The sequence below is a fragment of the Pristiophorus japonicus genome, chromosome 14 (assembly GCF_044704955.1).
Source record: "Pristiophorus japonicus isolate sPriJap1 chromosome 14, sPriJap1.hap1, whole genome shotgun sequence".
Classification (NCBI taxonomy): Eukaryota; Metazoa; Chordata; class Chondrichthyes; family Pristiophoridae; genus Pristiophorus; species Pristiophorus japonicus.
Genome location: NC_091990.1, coordinates 124,160,308 through 124,177,325, shown reverse-complemented (window position 1 = coordinate 124,177,325; position 17,018 = coordinate 124,160,308). Strand labels below are relative to the sequence as shown.

At 49.4% G+C, this 17,018-nt stretch overlaps 1 protein-coding gene across 1 annotated transcript in view; it reads right to left on the bottom strand.

The window, feature by feature from the left end:
* Positions 1-17,018, bottom strand: part of LOC139280083 (SH3 and multiple ankyrin repeat domains protein 2-like) — a 1,053,009-nt gene that overhangs the window by 51,026 nt on the left and 984,965 nt on the right. Inside the window, exons 19-22 of the mRNA XM_070899582.1 lie at positions 14,106-14,165; positions 13,764-13,894; positions 11,343-11,454; positions 7,774-10,144 (exon numbers count right to left, since the gene is read on the bottom strand). Coding sequence (XP_070755683.1) covers positions 7,774-10,144; positions 11,343-11,454; positions 13,764-13,894; positions 14,106-14,165 — 2,674 coding nt within the window. The remainder of the gene's footprint in view (positions 1-7,773; positions 10,145-11,342; positions 11,455-13,763; positions 13,895-14,105; positions 14,166-17,018) is intronic.

The following is a 17,018-nucleotide window of genomic DNA, read 5'->3' as shown; positions in this document are numbered from 1 at the left end:
GATGGCCCCCCCCCCAGTGTGTCTCTATCTCTCTGTCTGTCTGTGTGTGTCTCTCACTCTCTGTCTGTCAGTATCTGTGTTTCTGACAGCGAGGGGAGGGGGAGAAGGGAGGTTGGGGAGGGGGAGAATGGGGGGGAAGGGGGAGAAGGGCGGTTGGGGGGGGGGGGGAGAGAAGGGGGGGTGGGAGGGGGAGAAGGGGGGGGGTGGGAGGGGAAGAAGGGGGGGTGGGGGGAGGGGGAGAAGGGGGAGGGGGAGAAGGGGGAGGGGGTGGGAGGGGGAGAAGGGGGGGGTGGGAGGGGGAGAAGGTGGGAGGGGGAGGGGGAGAAGGTGGGAGGGGGAGAAGGGGTGTGGGGGAGAAGGGGGGGGGGGTGGGGGAGAAGGGGGGGGTGGGGGAGAAGGGGGGGGTGGGGGAGAAGGGGGGGGTGGGGGAGAAGGGGGGGGTGGGGGAGAAGGGGGGGTGGGGGAGAAGGGGGGGTGGGGGAGAAGGGGGGTGGGGGAGAAGGGGGGGTGGGGGAGAAGGGGGGGTGGGGGAGAAGGGGGGGTGGGGGAGAAGGGGGGGTGGGGGAGAAGGGGGGGTGGGGGAGAAGGGGGGGTGGGGGAGAAGGGGGGGTGGGGGAGAAGGGGGGGTGGGGGAGAAGGGGGGTGGGGGAGAAGGGGGGGAGGGGGAGAAGGGGGGGAGGGGGAGAAGGGTGGGAGGGGGAGAAGGGTGGGAGGGGGAGAAGGGTGGGAGGGGGAGAAGGGTGGGAGGGGGAGAAGGGTGGGAGGGGGAGAAGGGTGGGAGGGGGAGAAGGGTGGGAGGGGGAGAAGGGTGGGAGGGGGAGAAGGGTGGGAGGGGGAGAAGGGTGGGAGGGGGAGAAGGGTGGGAGGGGGAGAAGGGTGGGAGGGGGAGAAGGGTGGGAGGGGGAGAAGGGTGGGAGGGGGAGAAGGGTGGGAGGGGGAGAAGGGTGGGAGGGGGAGAAGGGTGGGAGGGGGAGAAGGGTGGGAGGGGGAGAAGGGTGGGAGGGGGAGAAGGGTGGGAGGGGGAGAAGGGTGGGAGGGGGAGAAGGGTTGGAGGGGGAGAAGGGTGGGAGGGGGAGAAGGGTGGGAGGGGTAGAAGGGGAGTTGGGGAGCAGGGGGGGTGGGGAGCAGGGGGGGTGGGGAGAAGGGGGGGTGGGGAGAAGGGGGGGTGGGGAGAAGGGGGGTGGGGGTGGTGGAGGAGAAGGGGGTGGGGGGGAGAAGTGGAGGGGAGAGGGGGAGAAGGGAGAGAGGATGAAGGGAGGAAAGGAGAGAATATGTAGGGAGGGAAGGCGAGAATATGTAGGGAGGGAGGGAGGGAGGGAGGGAAGGAGAGAGAAGGGAGGGAGGGAAGGAGAGAGAAGAGAGGGAGGGAGGGAGAGAGAGAGAGAGAGAGAGAGGGAGGGAGGGAGGGAAGGAAGGAAGGAGAGAGGGGGAGGAAGGGAAGGAATGAAGGAGACAGGAGGGAGAGAGGAGAGGGGAAGGAGAGAGGAGGGAGGAAGGAGGGAGGGAAGGAGAGAGGAGGGAGGGAGGGAGGGAAGGAGAGAGGAGGGAAGGAGGGGAGGAGGGAGGGAAGGAGAGAGGAGGGAGGGAAGGAGAGAGGAGGGAGGAAGGAGGGAGGGAAGGAGAGAGGAGGGAGGAAGGAGGGAGGGAAGGAGAGAGGAGGGAGGGAAGGAGAGAGGAGGGAAGGAGAGAGGAGGGAAGGAGGGGAGGAGGGAGGGAGGGAGGGGAGGAGGAGGGAGGGAGGGAGGGGAGGAGGGAGGGAGGGAGGGGAGGAGGGAGGGAGGGAGGGGAGGAGGGAGGGAGGGAGGGAGGGAAGGAGAGGGGCGGGAGGGAGGGAGGGAAGGAGAGGGGAGGGAGGGAAGGAGAGGGGAGGGAGGGAAGGAGAGGGGAGGGAGGGAAGGAGAGGGGAGGGAGGGAAGGAGAGGGGAGGGAGGAAGGAGGGAGGGAAGGAGAGAGGAGGGAGGGAGTGAAGGAGAGAGGAGGGAGAGAGGGAGAGAGGGAGGGAGGGAAGGAGGTTGGGGGGGGTGGTGTGGGGGGGGAAGGGAGAGAAGGCGACTGAACGGCCGGGCACAAGACCTCGGGCTGGATTTACAGGTAGGTGGCGTCGGGTCTCGGGGGGGTCGCGGAGGTCCGGGGGGGATGGGTGGAAAAGAGTCGCGGAGGTCCGGGGGTGGGGGGGGAGAGAGTCGCGGTGGGGGGTGGGAAAGAGAGTTGGGTGGGGTGGGGGGGGGGGGAAGAGTCGAGTCGCCGGGTGGGGGGAGGGGGGAGAAGAGTCGCAGAGGTCGGGGGGGGGGGGGGGGTGGGGGAGCGGAGGTCGGGTCGGGTGGGAGGAGCCTTATTCACGCAGCCCCAGTGAGGCCATTCGGCCAGGGCTAGGGGCTGCGTGCTTCGGGCCCCGCCCACAGTTTTGGGCGCCTGGAGCTACTGCACTTGTGTGCCCACTGTAGCGCGCATGTGCAGAGGTCCCGGCACTGTTTTCAGCGCAGGGACCTGGCTCCGCCCCACCACAGCTCGTGCTGCGCCGCGCCCGGCTCCAGGCTCCAGAGGGCCTGCAGGGAGCCGGAGAATAGGTAAGTTTTTTTTAGGCGCACTTTCTGGCACGAAAAACGGGCGCCCAGGTCCCATGATTCTATGATCTTTCTAGCTCAACTACTTGCTTAGCCATTAAGGGATCTTTCAGCCATTAAGTTTAATCCTGTTGTCACACAGTCATATTAGCACACTAGCTCATCATATTAGTCATAAAGCCTGTTACTACAAATCCTCTTACTACAGATAGCAAAATATCTCCAGTGGTTAAAGCAAATCTAGGTAGAAGGCAGGTAAGCAGAGGGTCATAGCGCAGTGTTGGTTAAATCTTGACACATTCTCTGCTGGTTTGTCGGAGGGACCTCTGAATATCTGGGTATGAATGGGAACAGAAAGCTTTCCTTTGAATGTTTAAACATGGATGTGACTGTCCAGTCTGATTACTTGACTGGAGACCATCAGGAGTCATTTTAACCGCCCACCGCATGTCAGGAATGCTGGTTTTACACCGCATCCAGTTTGACTCTCCATCGAAGTCAATATTGGGTGGGGTGTCAAACGGCTGTTCCACCTGATCCCATGGGTTTCCGCTCGCCGTAACACTGAACATGCCCAGTTATGGAAGGGTATAGAAGGTAAATTGTAAGTTGTCAGACTGCTTCTCCGACATCCAGTTCTGGATGAGCAGAAATTTCTTCCAACTAAATATTGAAGGAGGAAAGAGAGGTAGGGAGGCGGAGAGGTTTAGGCAGCGAGTTCCAGAGCTTGGGGCCTAGGCAACAGAAGGCACGGCCACCAGTTTGAGTGATTACAATCAGGGATGCTCAAGAGGGCAGAATTAGAGGAGTACAGACCTCTTGGGGGCAGTGGCAGAGGGGGGGAGGGTTGTGGGACTGGAGGAGAATAGAGAGATAGAGAGAGGCGAGACCATGGAGGGATTTGAAAATAAGGATGAGCATTTTGAAATCAAGGTGTTGCTTAACCGGGAGCCAACGTAGGTTAGCGAGCACAGGGGGTGATGGGCGAGCGGGACTTGGTGTGAGTTAGGACATGGGCAGCCGAGTTTTGGATCACCTCTAGTTTACGTTAGTTTTAGTTTAGTAATAAAAGTATGCAATTTAACTTGACCTGCTACCATTATGAGGATCACACGGTAGATTCTCAACTTGCCACCCGAGCCTAAACCCAGCCTTGAGGATTGCTTCCCATTGTCGAAACCACCTGATTTTCATTCACATTGTATGCACATCATTAAAGGGGCCAGAGGACCCCAACGACAGCACATGGATCTTGACTGGAGACCAGGGCTGAGACTGCCACTCTGCCATTGTATGCATTTTTGGGCCATTCCTGTTGCTACCCTGCGCCTGCTGCCATGGTAGCCCTAGGCAGTGCCAGGAACAGGGGCATATGGGGGAGACACAGTCAGGGACCCACCCTCCCTATGTGGCTGGCAGGGAAAGGTGTGACTAATGGTGGTTGAGGTAGAAGCGAGGGAGGAGAACAATTCAGGTCTGGGCTGTGAAGAGGTGATAGGCCTCACCATCCAATTACTCCCCCTTTCCCACCACCATCCTGTCCGATTTTGGGCAGGACAGTGGAGAAAATCCATCGCTTGAATTGCAGTTCTATTTTGACTTGTACAGGACTGGATGTAGACTGCGATCTAAAAGACTCCACGGCAGCCTAGACCAGTTGATTATATACATTAATTAATGTTGATTGCAAAATCTGTGTTGCGCACATCTCATTTTCCAACAGTTCTAATACAATTTGTAAAAATGAGCTGCTATGATGTCAGAAAGGCAACTGCTGTATATTAAGTAGACAGGACTTTACTAATCATATTAATGAAGAAAATGTTCATGACAGACAGGAAAGCATTGAATATCAGCAGCATCTTGAAGATGATGAATTATGAAAGCACACCCAGCAGGCCACAGACAAATATATGCATTAAATTTCTCACAGATACTGTCAGACACCTGTGAAGATTTGCACAGAATTCATCTCATGATTTCCGAAGAAATATTCTTGGCATATACAGTGTTTTTCTAGTCACAGGTTAATGTACATCATCAGCTGCACTCATTTCCGGGGGTGGGGGTGGGGGGGAGGGGATGTTATAACTTGACACAGAATTACAGAGGAGTGCACTGGGTAAAAAAACTAAATCAATTTTGTTAAAAAAGAACACAAGAAATAGGAGCAGGAGTAGGCCATTTGGACCCTCGAGCCTGCTCCACCATTTCATCATCATAGGCAGTCCCTCGGAATCGAGGGAGATTTGCTTCTACTCTTAGCATAAGTTCTTAGGTGGCTGTACAGTCCAATACGGGAACCACAGTCTCTCTCACAGGTGGGACAGATAGTCGTTGAGGGAAGGGGTGCGTGGGACTAGATTGCCACACGCTCCTTCTGCTGCCTGCGCTTGATTTCTGCATGCTCTCGGCGACGAGACTCGAGGAGCTCAGCTCCCTCCCGGATGCACTTCCTCCACTTAGGGCAGTCTTTGGTCAGGGACTCCCAGGTGTCAATGGGGATGTCGCACTTTATCAGGGAGGCTTTGAGGGTGTCCTTGTAACGTTTCCGCTGCCCACTTTTGGCTCGTTTGCCGTACACGAGTTCAGAGTAGAGCGCTTGCTTTGGGAGTCTGGCATGCGAACTACGTGGCCTGCCCTGCAGAGCTGATCAAGTGTGGTCAGTGCTTCAATGCTGGGGATGTTGGCCTGGACGAGGACGCTAAAGTTGGTGCGTCTGTCCTCCCAGAGGATTTGTAGGATCTTGCAGAGACATTGTTGGTGGTAATAAGATCATGGCGGGGAGACTAGAACTAGGGGCACAGCCTCAAAATACGGGGGAGCCAATTTAAAACCGAGTTGAGAAGGAATTTCTTCTCCCAGAGGGTTGTGAATCTGTGGAATTCTCTGCCCAAGGAAGCAGTTGAGGCTAGCTCATTGAATGTATTCAAATCACAGATAGATAAATTTTTAACCAATAAGGGAATTAAGGGTTATGGGGAGCGGGCGGGTAAGTGGAGCTGAGTCCACGGCCAGATCAGCCATGATCTTTTTGAATGGCGGAGCAGGCTCGAGGGGCTAGATGGCCTACTCCTGTTCCTAATTCTTATGTTCTTATGTTCTGATCATGGACTCAGCTCCACTTCCCTGCCCGCTCCCCATAACCCTTCACTCCCTTATCGCTCAAAAATCTGTCTATCTCCACCTTAAATATATTCAATGGCCCAGCCGCCAAAGCTCACTGGGGCAGAGACTTCCAAAGATTCACGACCCTCTGGAAGAAGAAATTCCTCCTCATCTATATTTTAAATGGGCGACCCCTTATTCTGAAACTATTCCCCCCAGTTCTAGATTCCCCCATGAGGGGAAACATCCTCTCTGCATCTACCCTGTCAAGTCCCCTCAAAATCTTATATGTTTCAAGAAGATCACCTCTCATTCTTCTAAACTCCAATGACTAGAGGCCCAACCTGCTCAACCTTTCCTCATAAGACAACCCCTTCATCTCATAAATCAATCTCGTGAACCTTCTCTGAACTGCCTCCATTGCAAGTATATCCCTTCTTAAATACGGGGACCAAAACTGTACACGGTACTCCAGGTGTGGTCTCACCAATACCCTGAAGTAGTAGCAAGACTTTCCTACTTTAATGTTCCATCCTCCTTGCAATAAAGGCCAAATTCTATTTGCCTTCCTAAAAGCACCTTAATAATGGAATATTCATCGTACTGCTTCAATTATCATCAAAATAAATAAACAGACTAAAGCAATGCATTTGATTAGCTGATGCTATGGAGAAACGCTTTATCTACATTGAAAAATGAGGTTTTTATTATTAAAGGTTCAGTGCGGTTTCTCCCTTTCCATTAGCACCTTCTAATAAATCTGCTGTGGCACAATAGGGCGAAAATGATTGCCGATTAAACTCACTCTAGGGGTAACTTCTCAATCTCACGCTCTCAGCGGTGAACCTTGACCTCCGGAAGAGTATGTCAGAAATTCAGGCACAGTGCTCACCCAATTCCGATAAGGAGTTATGTTACTGGTTCAGTAATCCAGAGACTGGGACTAAGAATCCAGAGACGCGAGTTCAAATCCCACCACAGCAGCTGGGGGAATTTAAATTCAGTTAATTAAACAAATTTGGAATTAAAAAGCTAGTATCTGTAAAGATGACCCGATTGTCGAAAAAACCCAACAGGTTCACTGATGTCCTTCAGGGAAGGAAATCTGCCGTCCTTACCCAGGTCTGGCCTATACATGTCTCCAGACCCACAGCAATGCAGTTGACTCTTAACTGCCCTGTGAAATGGCCGAACAAGCAACTCAGTTGCAACAAACTGCTACGACAAAATTAGCAGTATGGGAGTATATAGCGCTGTTAACATAGTAAAACATAGTCCCAAGCCGCTTCACAACAGTGTTATAAGACAAAACAAATACATTTGATACCGAGGCACACAAGAAGAAATTACAGATCACCAAAAGCTTCATCACTCGGACTGCAGCAGCTCAAGAAGGCGACTCACCACCACCTTCTCAAGGGCAATTAGAGATGGGCAATAAATGTTGGCCTTGTCAGTGATACCGACATCCCATAAACCAATAAAAAAAAAAGAAATGTCTTTATCCAGAGAGTGATTAGTATGTGGAACCCACTATCACAAGAGGTAGTTGAGGTGAATAGCGTAGATACATTTAACTCTGACAAGTACAAGGGAGAAAGGAGTAGAAGGATACGCTGCTAGGATTAGATGAAGAGGGGCAGGAGGAGGCTGGTGTGGAGCATAAACCCTGGCATAGACCAGTTGGGCCTAATGGCCTGTTTGTGTGCTGTAAATTGTATGTAATTTCCAATTGGCACCTCTAGTGGAAGAGGTTGCTTAACAAATACGCATAATTGGAAAATTACCCCTTTAATGTACTTGCATCAAACTTCTCTCTCTGCGATTTTAACAGGGAAGCGGGGGGGGGGAAAAGAGATTGATTTAAAATAAAGATCATTGGTTCCTCAGAGCGATCGCCAGTAAGACATCAACTTCACCCATCAGTTGCAGTTAATCCCGTACTGCCCCGCTCTTTCTTTTATCGTTTAAATCAGTGCCACCCATCTTGCTTTAAAGCTCAAAATCCATTCACTTGACATTAAGAAAAATAGCTGATGGCAACCTTTAATATTGCCAATTCAATCGATCGTGCATTCTCTGATTAATAGCTCGCCATTACCTTGCTCCGAAAGCTGACGGTCTTGTTCCTGATGGAGAATCCAAGGCCTCGGTCGGTTTGGGCACCTTTTCCTTGTTCATTTGCTGCAATATTGAGTTCAATTCGCTAATGACATTCGCCTTTGCCTCCGTTGCGACGGGGACTTTAAGATCTGGACCGTCCCCCCATAGCTTCGAGGTCCTCTGCTGCGGAGACTTAAGAGTTTCAGGCGGGATGCCGCAGGGCAGGGGTGGAGGTGCAGGCGGTGACATGAACAAGCCATCGAGGTTTTCTTCGATCAAAGCGTCTTTGTAAATTGCATTATTTTTGTTGATAATGGGCTTGACTTTTGGTTTTGGAGGAACTGGGGGCTTATCAATGGTAAAAGTCTGCCCATCTGCATAGACTGTGCAAGTGTCCAGGTTCTCTCCGGCCTCCGAAGACAAGGTGGAGATACTGGAGACAGTGGAAATAGTGCTGGTCGTTTCCAAGTGGTGGTCGCTGTTGCTGCGACTGTCCACCTCCTCGATCCCTGAATCGACAACGTTGTCAAAGGCCTCCCGGGGCGGGGCGAAGCCAACGGGCAGAGAATCAGAAAGACCAGCCGGCTTTTTACCGTCGGAGGCTGCCAAGGGTAAGCTGCCTGTGTCCCTGTTGTGCGCCGGAAGAACGCCGCAAACGGGGCTTCTCTTCTGTTTCAGCAGGTCAGAGAGCGACGGCACGGCGGGCGGGTCCTCGGAGCTCTCGAAACTATTGGCAAACTCCAACGGCGGAGGTAGAGGTTCGGAAAACAGAAAATCTTCTTCTATGTCGACGGAGGCCAGTGGAGGCGGGGGAATGCGGAACGGTAAGGCGACGGAATCTTCCACTGAACTGACCGTTACAATGGTCTTGACGGCTTTTTTCGGCTCTGAAACGTTTTCCACCGTTTTCCATTGATCCGGCGTGGCGCCCGCCAGGGAATTCTCTGCCTTGCTCTCCGCACCCCCGTTGTTGTTCAGTTTGGCCCCGGCCTCCGACTGCACCATGAGCAGTCCTGGCGCCTTCGGCTGTGAGGTATCTACAGTGTCGATCAGCATTTTTTTCATGTCGTCGCTCTTCTTGTCTTCTTTACTCGGGTTCTCTTCTGGCTTCGGGTTGGCCTCTTTCCTCAGTGTGGCGGAAGATTGGTTCGGTTTGGTAGAGCAAGAGGCAGAAGCAGCGGTCTCCATGGTTGACCGTAACTTTGTGTCGATGTACAGAGGTTTCGTGAGCTCGGTTTTTCCAGATTCAGCTTTGTTGGCGTTCTGCAGGGGCTGATCCTTGATTGTGCGATCTCTCGCAGCCAATGCCAAGGCCAATGGAGTGTTCGAATCCAGTATTTTACCAGTGACAGGATGGACATAATTACTATTACTATTGGGAATGTTTGAGGTGCCATAACCTTTTGTCGTTCCGGCGTTGCATTCAAAATCTTCTTTTTTAGAAGCCACGTTTAGTATCCTTGTGCTGCTCGGCACCCTTTGAGTGCTCGCGTCGGCACTGCTCTGATTGGTGCTCGCTTTGGACAACGGGACCATTAGGTGACTGTAACGCTCTTCGCTGCCAAACAGCTCTTCGTCGATAGACTTGGATTGCCTCAACCGTGAGCTTGCCAGGAGCCCGACATCTTCATCGCCCAGATCCGTTGAGAGGAACGCGGGTGAGTGCCGCTTAGCTTCTATCCTCTTCTCTCTGTCCCTCACCGCCCCAGCGATGGCCGCTGCGAATGGGTTGCAGAAGCCATCATCAGGCTTGAGGTGAACTTGGTGCTCTGAAGCCTGGGTGTCAATTTCCATGCTGCTGCCCTGGCTGCTTTTACCACTGCTGCTGGTTGAAGGTTCTTTGACGATAATGGTGGGGATGGGAATGGAACATGTCTTCTCCGGGCTGTCTTCCACTTTCGATTGCTTCACGAGCTGACCTTTTCTTCTGGCCGGCTTGGCAGGCACGTACACCGCTTTACTGCCCGCGTTGCCGACATCGGAATAGGGATTTTCCGGCATGTTGCCCCTCCTGTTTCGCATGGTTTGATGTGACGTGGCGTTTGGCTTATACTGGTCTTCGGAATCTATGGAATACTGTTGGGAATCCTGTCTGTAGTACATGGCTTTCTTCTGTCGGTCGGTGCCGATTGTTCCCATGCTCTCTGGTTTGTTGGAATTAAGGGTCCTTAACCCGGAATTGTGATTGAAGCCAGGCCTTATTGTACCGTAATTCCGTGGTGTGGAAGGTTTGGGTGTATTATAAGGAGGCGACGGAGGGGAAACTGATGGGGGAGGTGGGATATCCTCAGCTGTATCCGGCATTGACAAACTCCTGGTAAATTTTAGTAAAGGAGGGGCTAAAAATTGCTTCTCTTCTTCTAACATACCTGCGCACAAAACAAAAACCCACATTAAGATCAATTTGATAAATGGATGCTTAAATTCTTCCGCACTGAATTGAATTGAATTTCTTTCACCAAACAAGCAGCAGATGTGTAAAACTGAAGTTTTCTGGGGCAGATCTTGCAAATCAGTGGTCCCGACCCACAGCGCCTGGCAGGAGCCCATATCAGGGATCAGCACCATTCCACCAGTTGATGCGTAAAGATCTACTCTATTGTTTTACCATTCACAACATTGATATTTGGAATGTAGCCCATTTTATTTATGGTCCTAAATCGCCATGACAAGGAAGGTCAAAGCAAAGGATCTGAAGAGGTCCAAGAAATAATTCAAATAAAATAACCAAATGCTGGAGAGAAGGGGTTTTCCGATTCATTGCCTTGTGCAATGTGCACCACCCCTCACTTCATTACTTTTGGACAAATGAACAAAAGAAATAAGCGTTCCTGCTTCTGTGGAAATTGGTGCAAGTACGACAAATGTCATCTGTTCCAGTTATTGGCTTTACGGGAGAGGGGGGAGAAAGGAGTCAGCGAAAATGTGACACATATGTTTCATATGCTCAGAACAAAGTCCTCCAGTATTGTAAAGCAGGCATTAATCCATTTATTTTCTAATGGGTTACCAACTTCATTAAAACACCGGAGAGGGAATTGGTTCGAAGCCATTAAGCATTCACACAATAACACTTGTCAACAGTGATTTCTCCCCTTGTATGTCTAATGCTAAACTTTCAAACAGAAGGGGCACACTTTAAAAGTAAAATAACTGGAAGTGTGAAATCAAACATGGCAGCAAAGAGCTTTCATTACCTGGTCGAAACATGAATGTAAACAAAAGGGACTGTTTGCTTGCTGCTGGCATCCGCTGTGGGTGCGCATTGGAGATTTGCACAAAAATTGGCATAATTTTCCAAACAGTAGTCCGAAAATCACGCACGGTGCACTTCCCTGATTTTCAATGTGCTCACAGAGCAGGCGAAACTCCCTTCTGGGGAAAGTGATCCAGTGCGGGTGGTGGGGGGGTGAAACGATTAATCGATAAATTGAGTACAAGTGTATAAAGAATTGCGTTGTGATTTCATGCACGCATCATAAATTCGACAAATAAATCTAGGCCATTTTCCACTCCTGCAAACAATTTTGTTCAACTTGATATTAACAGAAAATATTGCCACATTACCTATGGATTTCTGCCTTCGCATAGTTCCCCGTGGTATTTCTAGATAGGGGCTGTTATGGCTCCCTGGGACTGTAGGAGGCATGACTGCAATACCCTGGCGTTCGTAGATTGACTGAAAATAGAAAACAAGATTCGGTACCTCAATGTCGCACGATACATCACTGCTGTTGTTTGTTTTAGAAGTGGACTGCATTCTGCCAGTATTACCTCTTTTTCAAAGGTCAAGGGCATTCCCCCAGCATGCAATAACCTAGTGAGGTCCAAGTGTACCTGTCTGGAGGCTCACCTCACTGGTCTCATTGACCATCACACTTACTCTAGCGAAATGGGAGTTCCCAGCTAGGGTGTCTTGACCCTGCGCCCACCCCCCAGCCCCCTAACATTGAGGGGGCTGAGGGGTCTATGTTTGGACTGGACAGAGGTATGCTCCAGACAAGGTTCTGTCACCCACCATCCCCTCCGAAATTGACAGTTATAATGTCTGTACCTGAGAGTATGCTCACAGCTTTGTAGAGCTATCGAGTTGGGAGTGGCTTAGCCAGTCACATGATGTTTATAAGACCCAATAAAACTACAGCCAGTTGGGTTCAGGGGATGCATCATGAGGCAGGTGGTTGTCTGCCTGGTGGATGAACTGGTAATGTGTAGTGTGATTGTTAAACCTTTTGCTAATAAACAAACTAGTTCTTAATAGCAATGTGTTGCTATGAATTTTTAAGCATAGAACCCATGAAGCAAATACATTACACCAGTGAAGGCCAGGATCCAATGTATCTAGGTCCAGGCCTATTTCCTGCTGGAGTCATGGTGTAAGCTTGCCAGAAGTCTCGTGCATTTTGGGGGATAAACAGTCAAGTCGTCAAGGGTGGTGGCGAGTAATAAAGCTGAAGGTTTTCAACATGGATGCAGGCCCCGTGCTTGTGGATAATATCACTGTAGGGTAGCATGTGGAGGAGGAATGGTAGGGGGCCCAAAGATGGACCAGTGCGGCATGTGGGAGGAGAGATGATTGCAGGCAATGTGATGGTTATATTGGAATGGACAGGAATGGAATCACAAGAGAGCATCACTACAGAGGAGGAGGAGGAGGAGGAGATGGATGGAGTGGCCAACCTTGTCAAAGGCTGTGAAGAGGTTATGGAGGACCAGTAAGGATAGCAAGTATCAGTCATAAAGGAGACCTACGTGATCTTCATGCTGTGGGCAAGTGGTTTATGCTGTACACAAGCATTAAATGTGGCAGAGATAGTCGCATGTTCAAGAGTTGGGTTGGGAGGGTGTCAAGGGAGCAGCAAGTGAGTTTCACGGAGTAGATGGAATAAGCTAGGGCAAGAGAAACAAAGTGGGAAGAGGAGGAAGAAGAAAAGAGGCAGCTACAGTGGCAGCCTAAATTTTGGAGACAATGAAATCCATAAGCTACCATCAATGAAATCCTGCACTCCAACCCATCATTGTTGGCTATCATCCATTCTGTCTCTGCAGAAGATCATTCAGGCTCATTGCAGTTGCGGCTGGGAAAGAGGCTGCATTTTGCTGGGATATCCTTCCCTGACAATCAAACTCAATGCACACTGGGGAAAGATCAACATTGTCAAAGGACGATCATCAGTGTTCTTTTCAATGGAGGATAAATATACAATAGTAAATATGGAGGAAGGAAGGAAATAATGGAGATGGTGATTCGAATACACATGGCAATACTGTCGCTCCACATCAGATGCTATTCTGGCTTCGCTGACTATGCCTATAACCTCCTATCTCTTGATCAGGACTCCATCCCATTGTTGCCCGACATTTGAAACTGCACTACTGCCACCATATGTCCACGATTCCACTATCTGCTATGCAATTTTCTAATTGGACTCAAAACTATTTTTGGACTGAGTAGTTATTTTTTGGCATAAGATTCTAAAGGGGATCGACATGATAGATGCTGAGAGGCTGTTTCCCCTGACTGGAGAGTTTCGAACTAGGGGGCACCGTCTCAGGATAAGGGGTCAGCTATTTAAGACTGAGATGAGGAGGAATTTCTTCACTCAGAGGGTGGTGAATCTTTGGAATTCTCTGCCCCAGAGGGCTGTGGCTGCTGAATCATTGAGTATATTCAAGGCTGAGATCGATAGATGTTTGGACTCTAGGGGAATCAAGTGATATGGGGATAGTGTAGGAAAGTGGAGTTCAGGTCCAAGATCAGCCATAATCTTATTGAATGGCGGAGCAGGTTCGAAGGGGTGTATGCTCCTAATTCTTATGTTCTTATAAACAGCTCTGTGAGATGAACCAACCCCACCAACATTCAGTCAGTAACACTGAACTCCGCCTGTGCAAATTAGGAAATCAATTGGCTTTCGTATGTTAGGTTCATATTGATAATAATTGGCGAAGCCAACTCCAGGAACGTGAAAGCAAACATTTACTCACATTCGCATCTGCAGTGGGAGGGAAGCATCTGCTTGAAGGACGCTGTTTGATAGTTGCAACTCGCGAGTCCACCGTCGCATTTTCTGCAGCCCTGGACTGTTTGGGATTTGACACTATTTCATCAAGTTTGTCTGCGGAAAGCAGGGGCACAGTTTGTTTCATGCTTACAGTGTTCACCAACGAAAACAGAAAAAGGTTTCTGCAAACTAGACAAAAACTTGGACAACATTTTCATGCACACAATATATTGCTGCACTGAAAATTCAGTGCAGTCAGGAAGTTGCATTGCTGCTGCACAAGATGCATGCATTGTTAATTCATGTATGCATTGATTTTTTTTACTTAGTGTGGTTTGAAAAGCGGTCCTCCTCTTCAAACCCTCTAAATGTGATGGATCAAGATCTATAAGCAATGTAGAGATGAAAAGAAGGGTTTAGAGAAAAGAAAAAGCACAATATTTAACATTCATTTCGTGTTTATTTAATCTTGGGCACAGTAAAATATAGACAACATTAGGAAAACTCCAAACAGCATTCAGCGACATGCTAATATTCAAGAACGTTAACCATAGTGGCCTCGTCACAAGAGTTCAAAAGTAATCAGTTATTCGGTGATGTATGACAACTGCCAAACAAATAGGGTTTATATTCATGAACCATCACCACTGATGACAAAAGGAAGGAATTTAGTCTCAGGTAAAACTGCAGAGTTTATGGTGCAATTTTACAAACTTGCATTAGTGTTATGCCTTGGACATAACATAGAACATCAGCCAAATGCAGATTGGGTGACCACTTTGCGGAACACCTCCGTTCAGTCCGTAAACGTGGCCCCAAGCTTCCAGACACCTGTCACTTTAATTCTCCGCCCCACTTCCACTCTGACCTCTCCGTCCTCAGACTCCTACACTGTTCCAATAAAGATCAACACAAGCTCGAGGAACAGCACCTCAACTTTCTTTTAGGCACTTTACAGCCTTCTGGACTCAACATCGAGTTCAACAATTTCAAACCATAACCTCTGCACCTATTCTTTCTTCTTTTTTTCTGTTTTTTTCTCTTTCCCACGACAACTGTTGATGATTCTGCCATTCCCATTTATACTTTATCTCGGCTCATCTTTTAGAAACATAGAAACATAGAAATTTACAGCGCAGCAGGAGGCCATTTCGGCCCATCGTGTCCCCACCGGCCGACAAAGCCACACGGCCCTTGGTCAGCAGCCCGAAAGGTTACATATAAACCTATGAACAATGACGGAAAGGCAAAGAGCACCCAGCCCAACCAATCCGCCTCATACAACTGCGACACTCCTTATACTGAAACATTCTACACTCCACCCCAACCGGAGTCATGTGATCTCCTGGGAGAGGCAAAAACCAGATAAAAGTCCAGGCCAATTTAGGGAGAAAAAATCTGGGAAAATTCCTCTCCGACCAATCCAGGTGATCAAAACTTGTCCAGGAGATCACCCTGGCCATATTCTATTCCCTGCAGTAATTACCATTATATTTGCTGCGTCCAACAAAAGGTCATCCAGTCTAATCCCAATTATCAGCTCTAGGTCTGTAACCCTGCAGGTTACTGCACTTTAAGTGCCCATCCAACCATCTCTTAAAAGTGGTGACGGTTTTTGCATCCACCACTCTTCCAGGCATCGAGTTCCAGATCCCCACAACCCTGTGTGTAAAGAAGTGCCCACTCAAATCCCCTCTAAACCTTGCACCAACCACTTTAAAACTATGCCCCCTCGTAATAGACCCCTCCACCAATGGAAATAGACCCTTACTATCCACTATATCTAGGCCCCTCAATATTTTGTACACCTCAATGCGGTCTCCTCTCAACCTCCTCTGTTCCAATGAGAACAAAGCCAGCCTATCCAATCTGTCCTCATAACTAAGATTCTCCATTCCAGGCAACACCCTAGTAAATCTCCTCTTCACTTCTCGAGTACAATCACATCCTTCCTATAATACGGCGACCAAAACTGCACGCAGTACTCCAGCTGTGGCCTAACCAAAGTATTATACAATTTAAGCATAACCTCCCTGCTCTACATTCTATGCCTCGGCCAATAAAGGCAAGTATTCCGTATGCCTTCTTAACCACCTTATCCACCTGGCCTGCTACTTTCAGGGATCTGTTGACAAGCACTCCAAGGTCCTTTGTTCATCTACGCTATTAAGTGGCCTACCGCTTAATGTGTATACCATTTCCGTATTAGCCCTCCCAAAGTGCATCATCTCACACTTCTCTGAATTAAATTCCATTTGCCACTGCTCTGCCCACCTGACCAGTAGATTGATATCCTCCTGCAACCCATGACTTTCCTCTTCATTATCTACCACACAGCCAATTTTAATGTTGTCTGCAAACTTCTTAATAATACTCACTATATTCAAATCTAAATCGTTGATATATACCACAAAAAGCAAGGGCCCTGCGGAACCCCACTGGAAACATCCTTCCAGTCACAAAAACATTCGTCAATCATTACCCTTTGCTTCCTACCTCCAAGCCCATTTAGGATCCAACTTGCCACTTTGCCCTATCCCATGGGCTTTAACCTTCATGACCAGTCTATCATGTGGGACCTTATCAAAAGTCTTGCTAAAGTGCATATATACTACATCGTACGCACTACCCTCATCGGCCCTCTTGGTTACCTCCTCAAAAAATTCAATCAGTTTAGTCAAACACGATCTTCCCTTAACAAATCCATGCCGAATGTTCCTAATTAATCCTTGCCTTTCCAAATGCCGATTTATCCTGTCTTTCAGGATTTTTTCCAATCATTTTCCCACTACTGAGGTTAGTATGACAGGCCTGTAATTACTCGGCCTATCCCTTTCTCCCTTCTTAAACAAGAGTACTACATTAGCAGTCCTCCGATCCTCCGGCACCATGCCCAGATCCAAAGAGGACTGGAAAATGATGGTCAAGGCCTCTGCTATTGCTTCTTTTACTTCGCTCAACAGCCTGGGATGCATTTCATCCGGGCCTGGGGACTTATCTACTTTCAAAGCTGCTAAACCCCTTAATACGTCCTCTCTCACTATTTCATCCAGAATATCACACTCCTCCTCGATAGCAGTATCTGCATTGCCCCTTTCCTTTGTGAAAACAGGTGCAAAGTATTGGTTAAGAACCCTACCAACATCTTTCACCTCCACACAAAGATTACCCTCATGGTCTCTAATTGGCCCTACCCTTTCTTTAGTTACCCTCTTACTCTTAATATAATTATAGAACA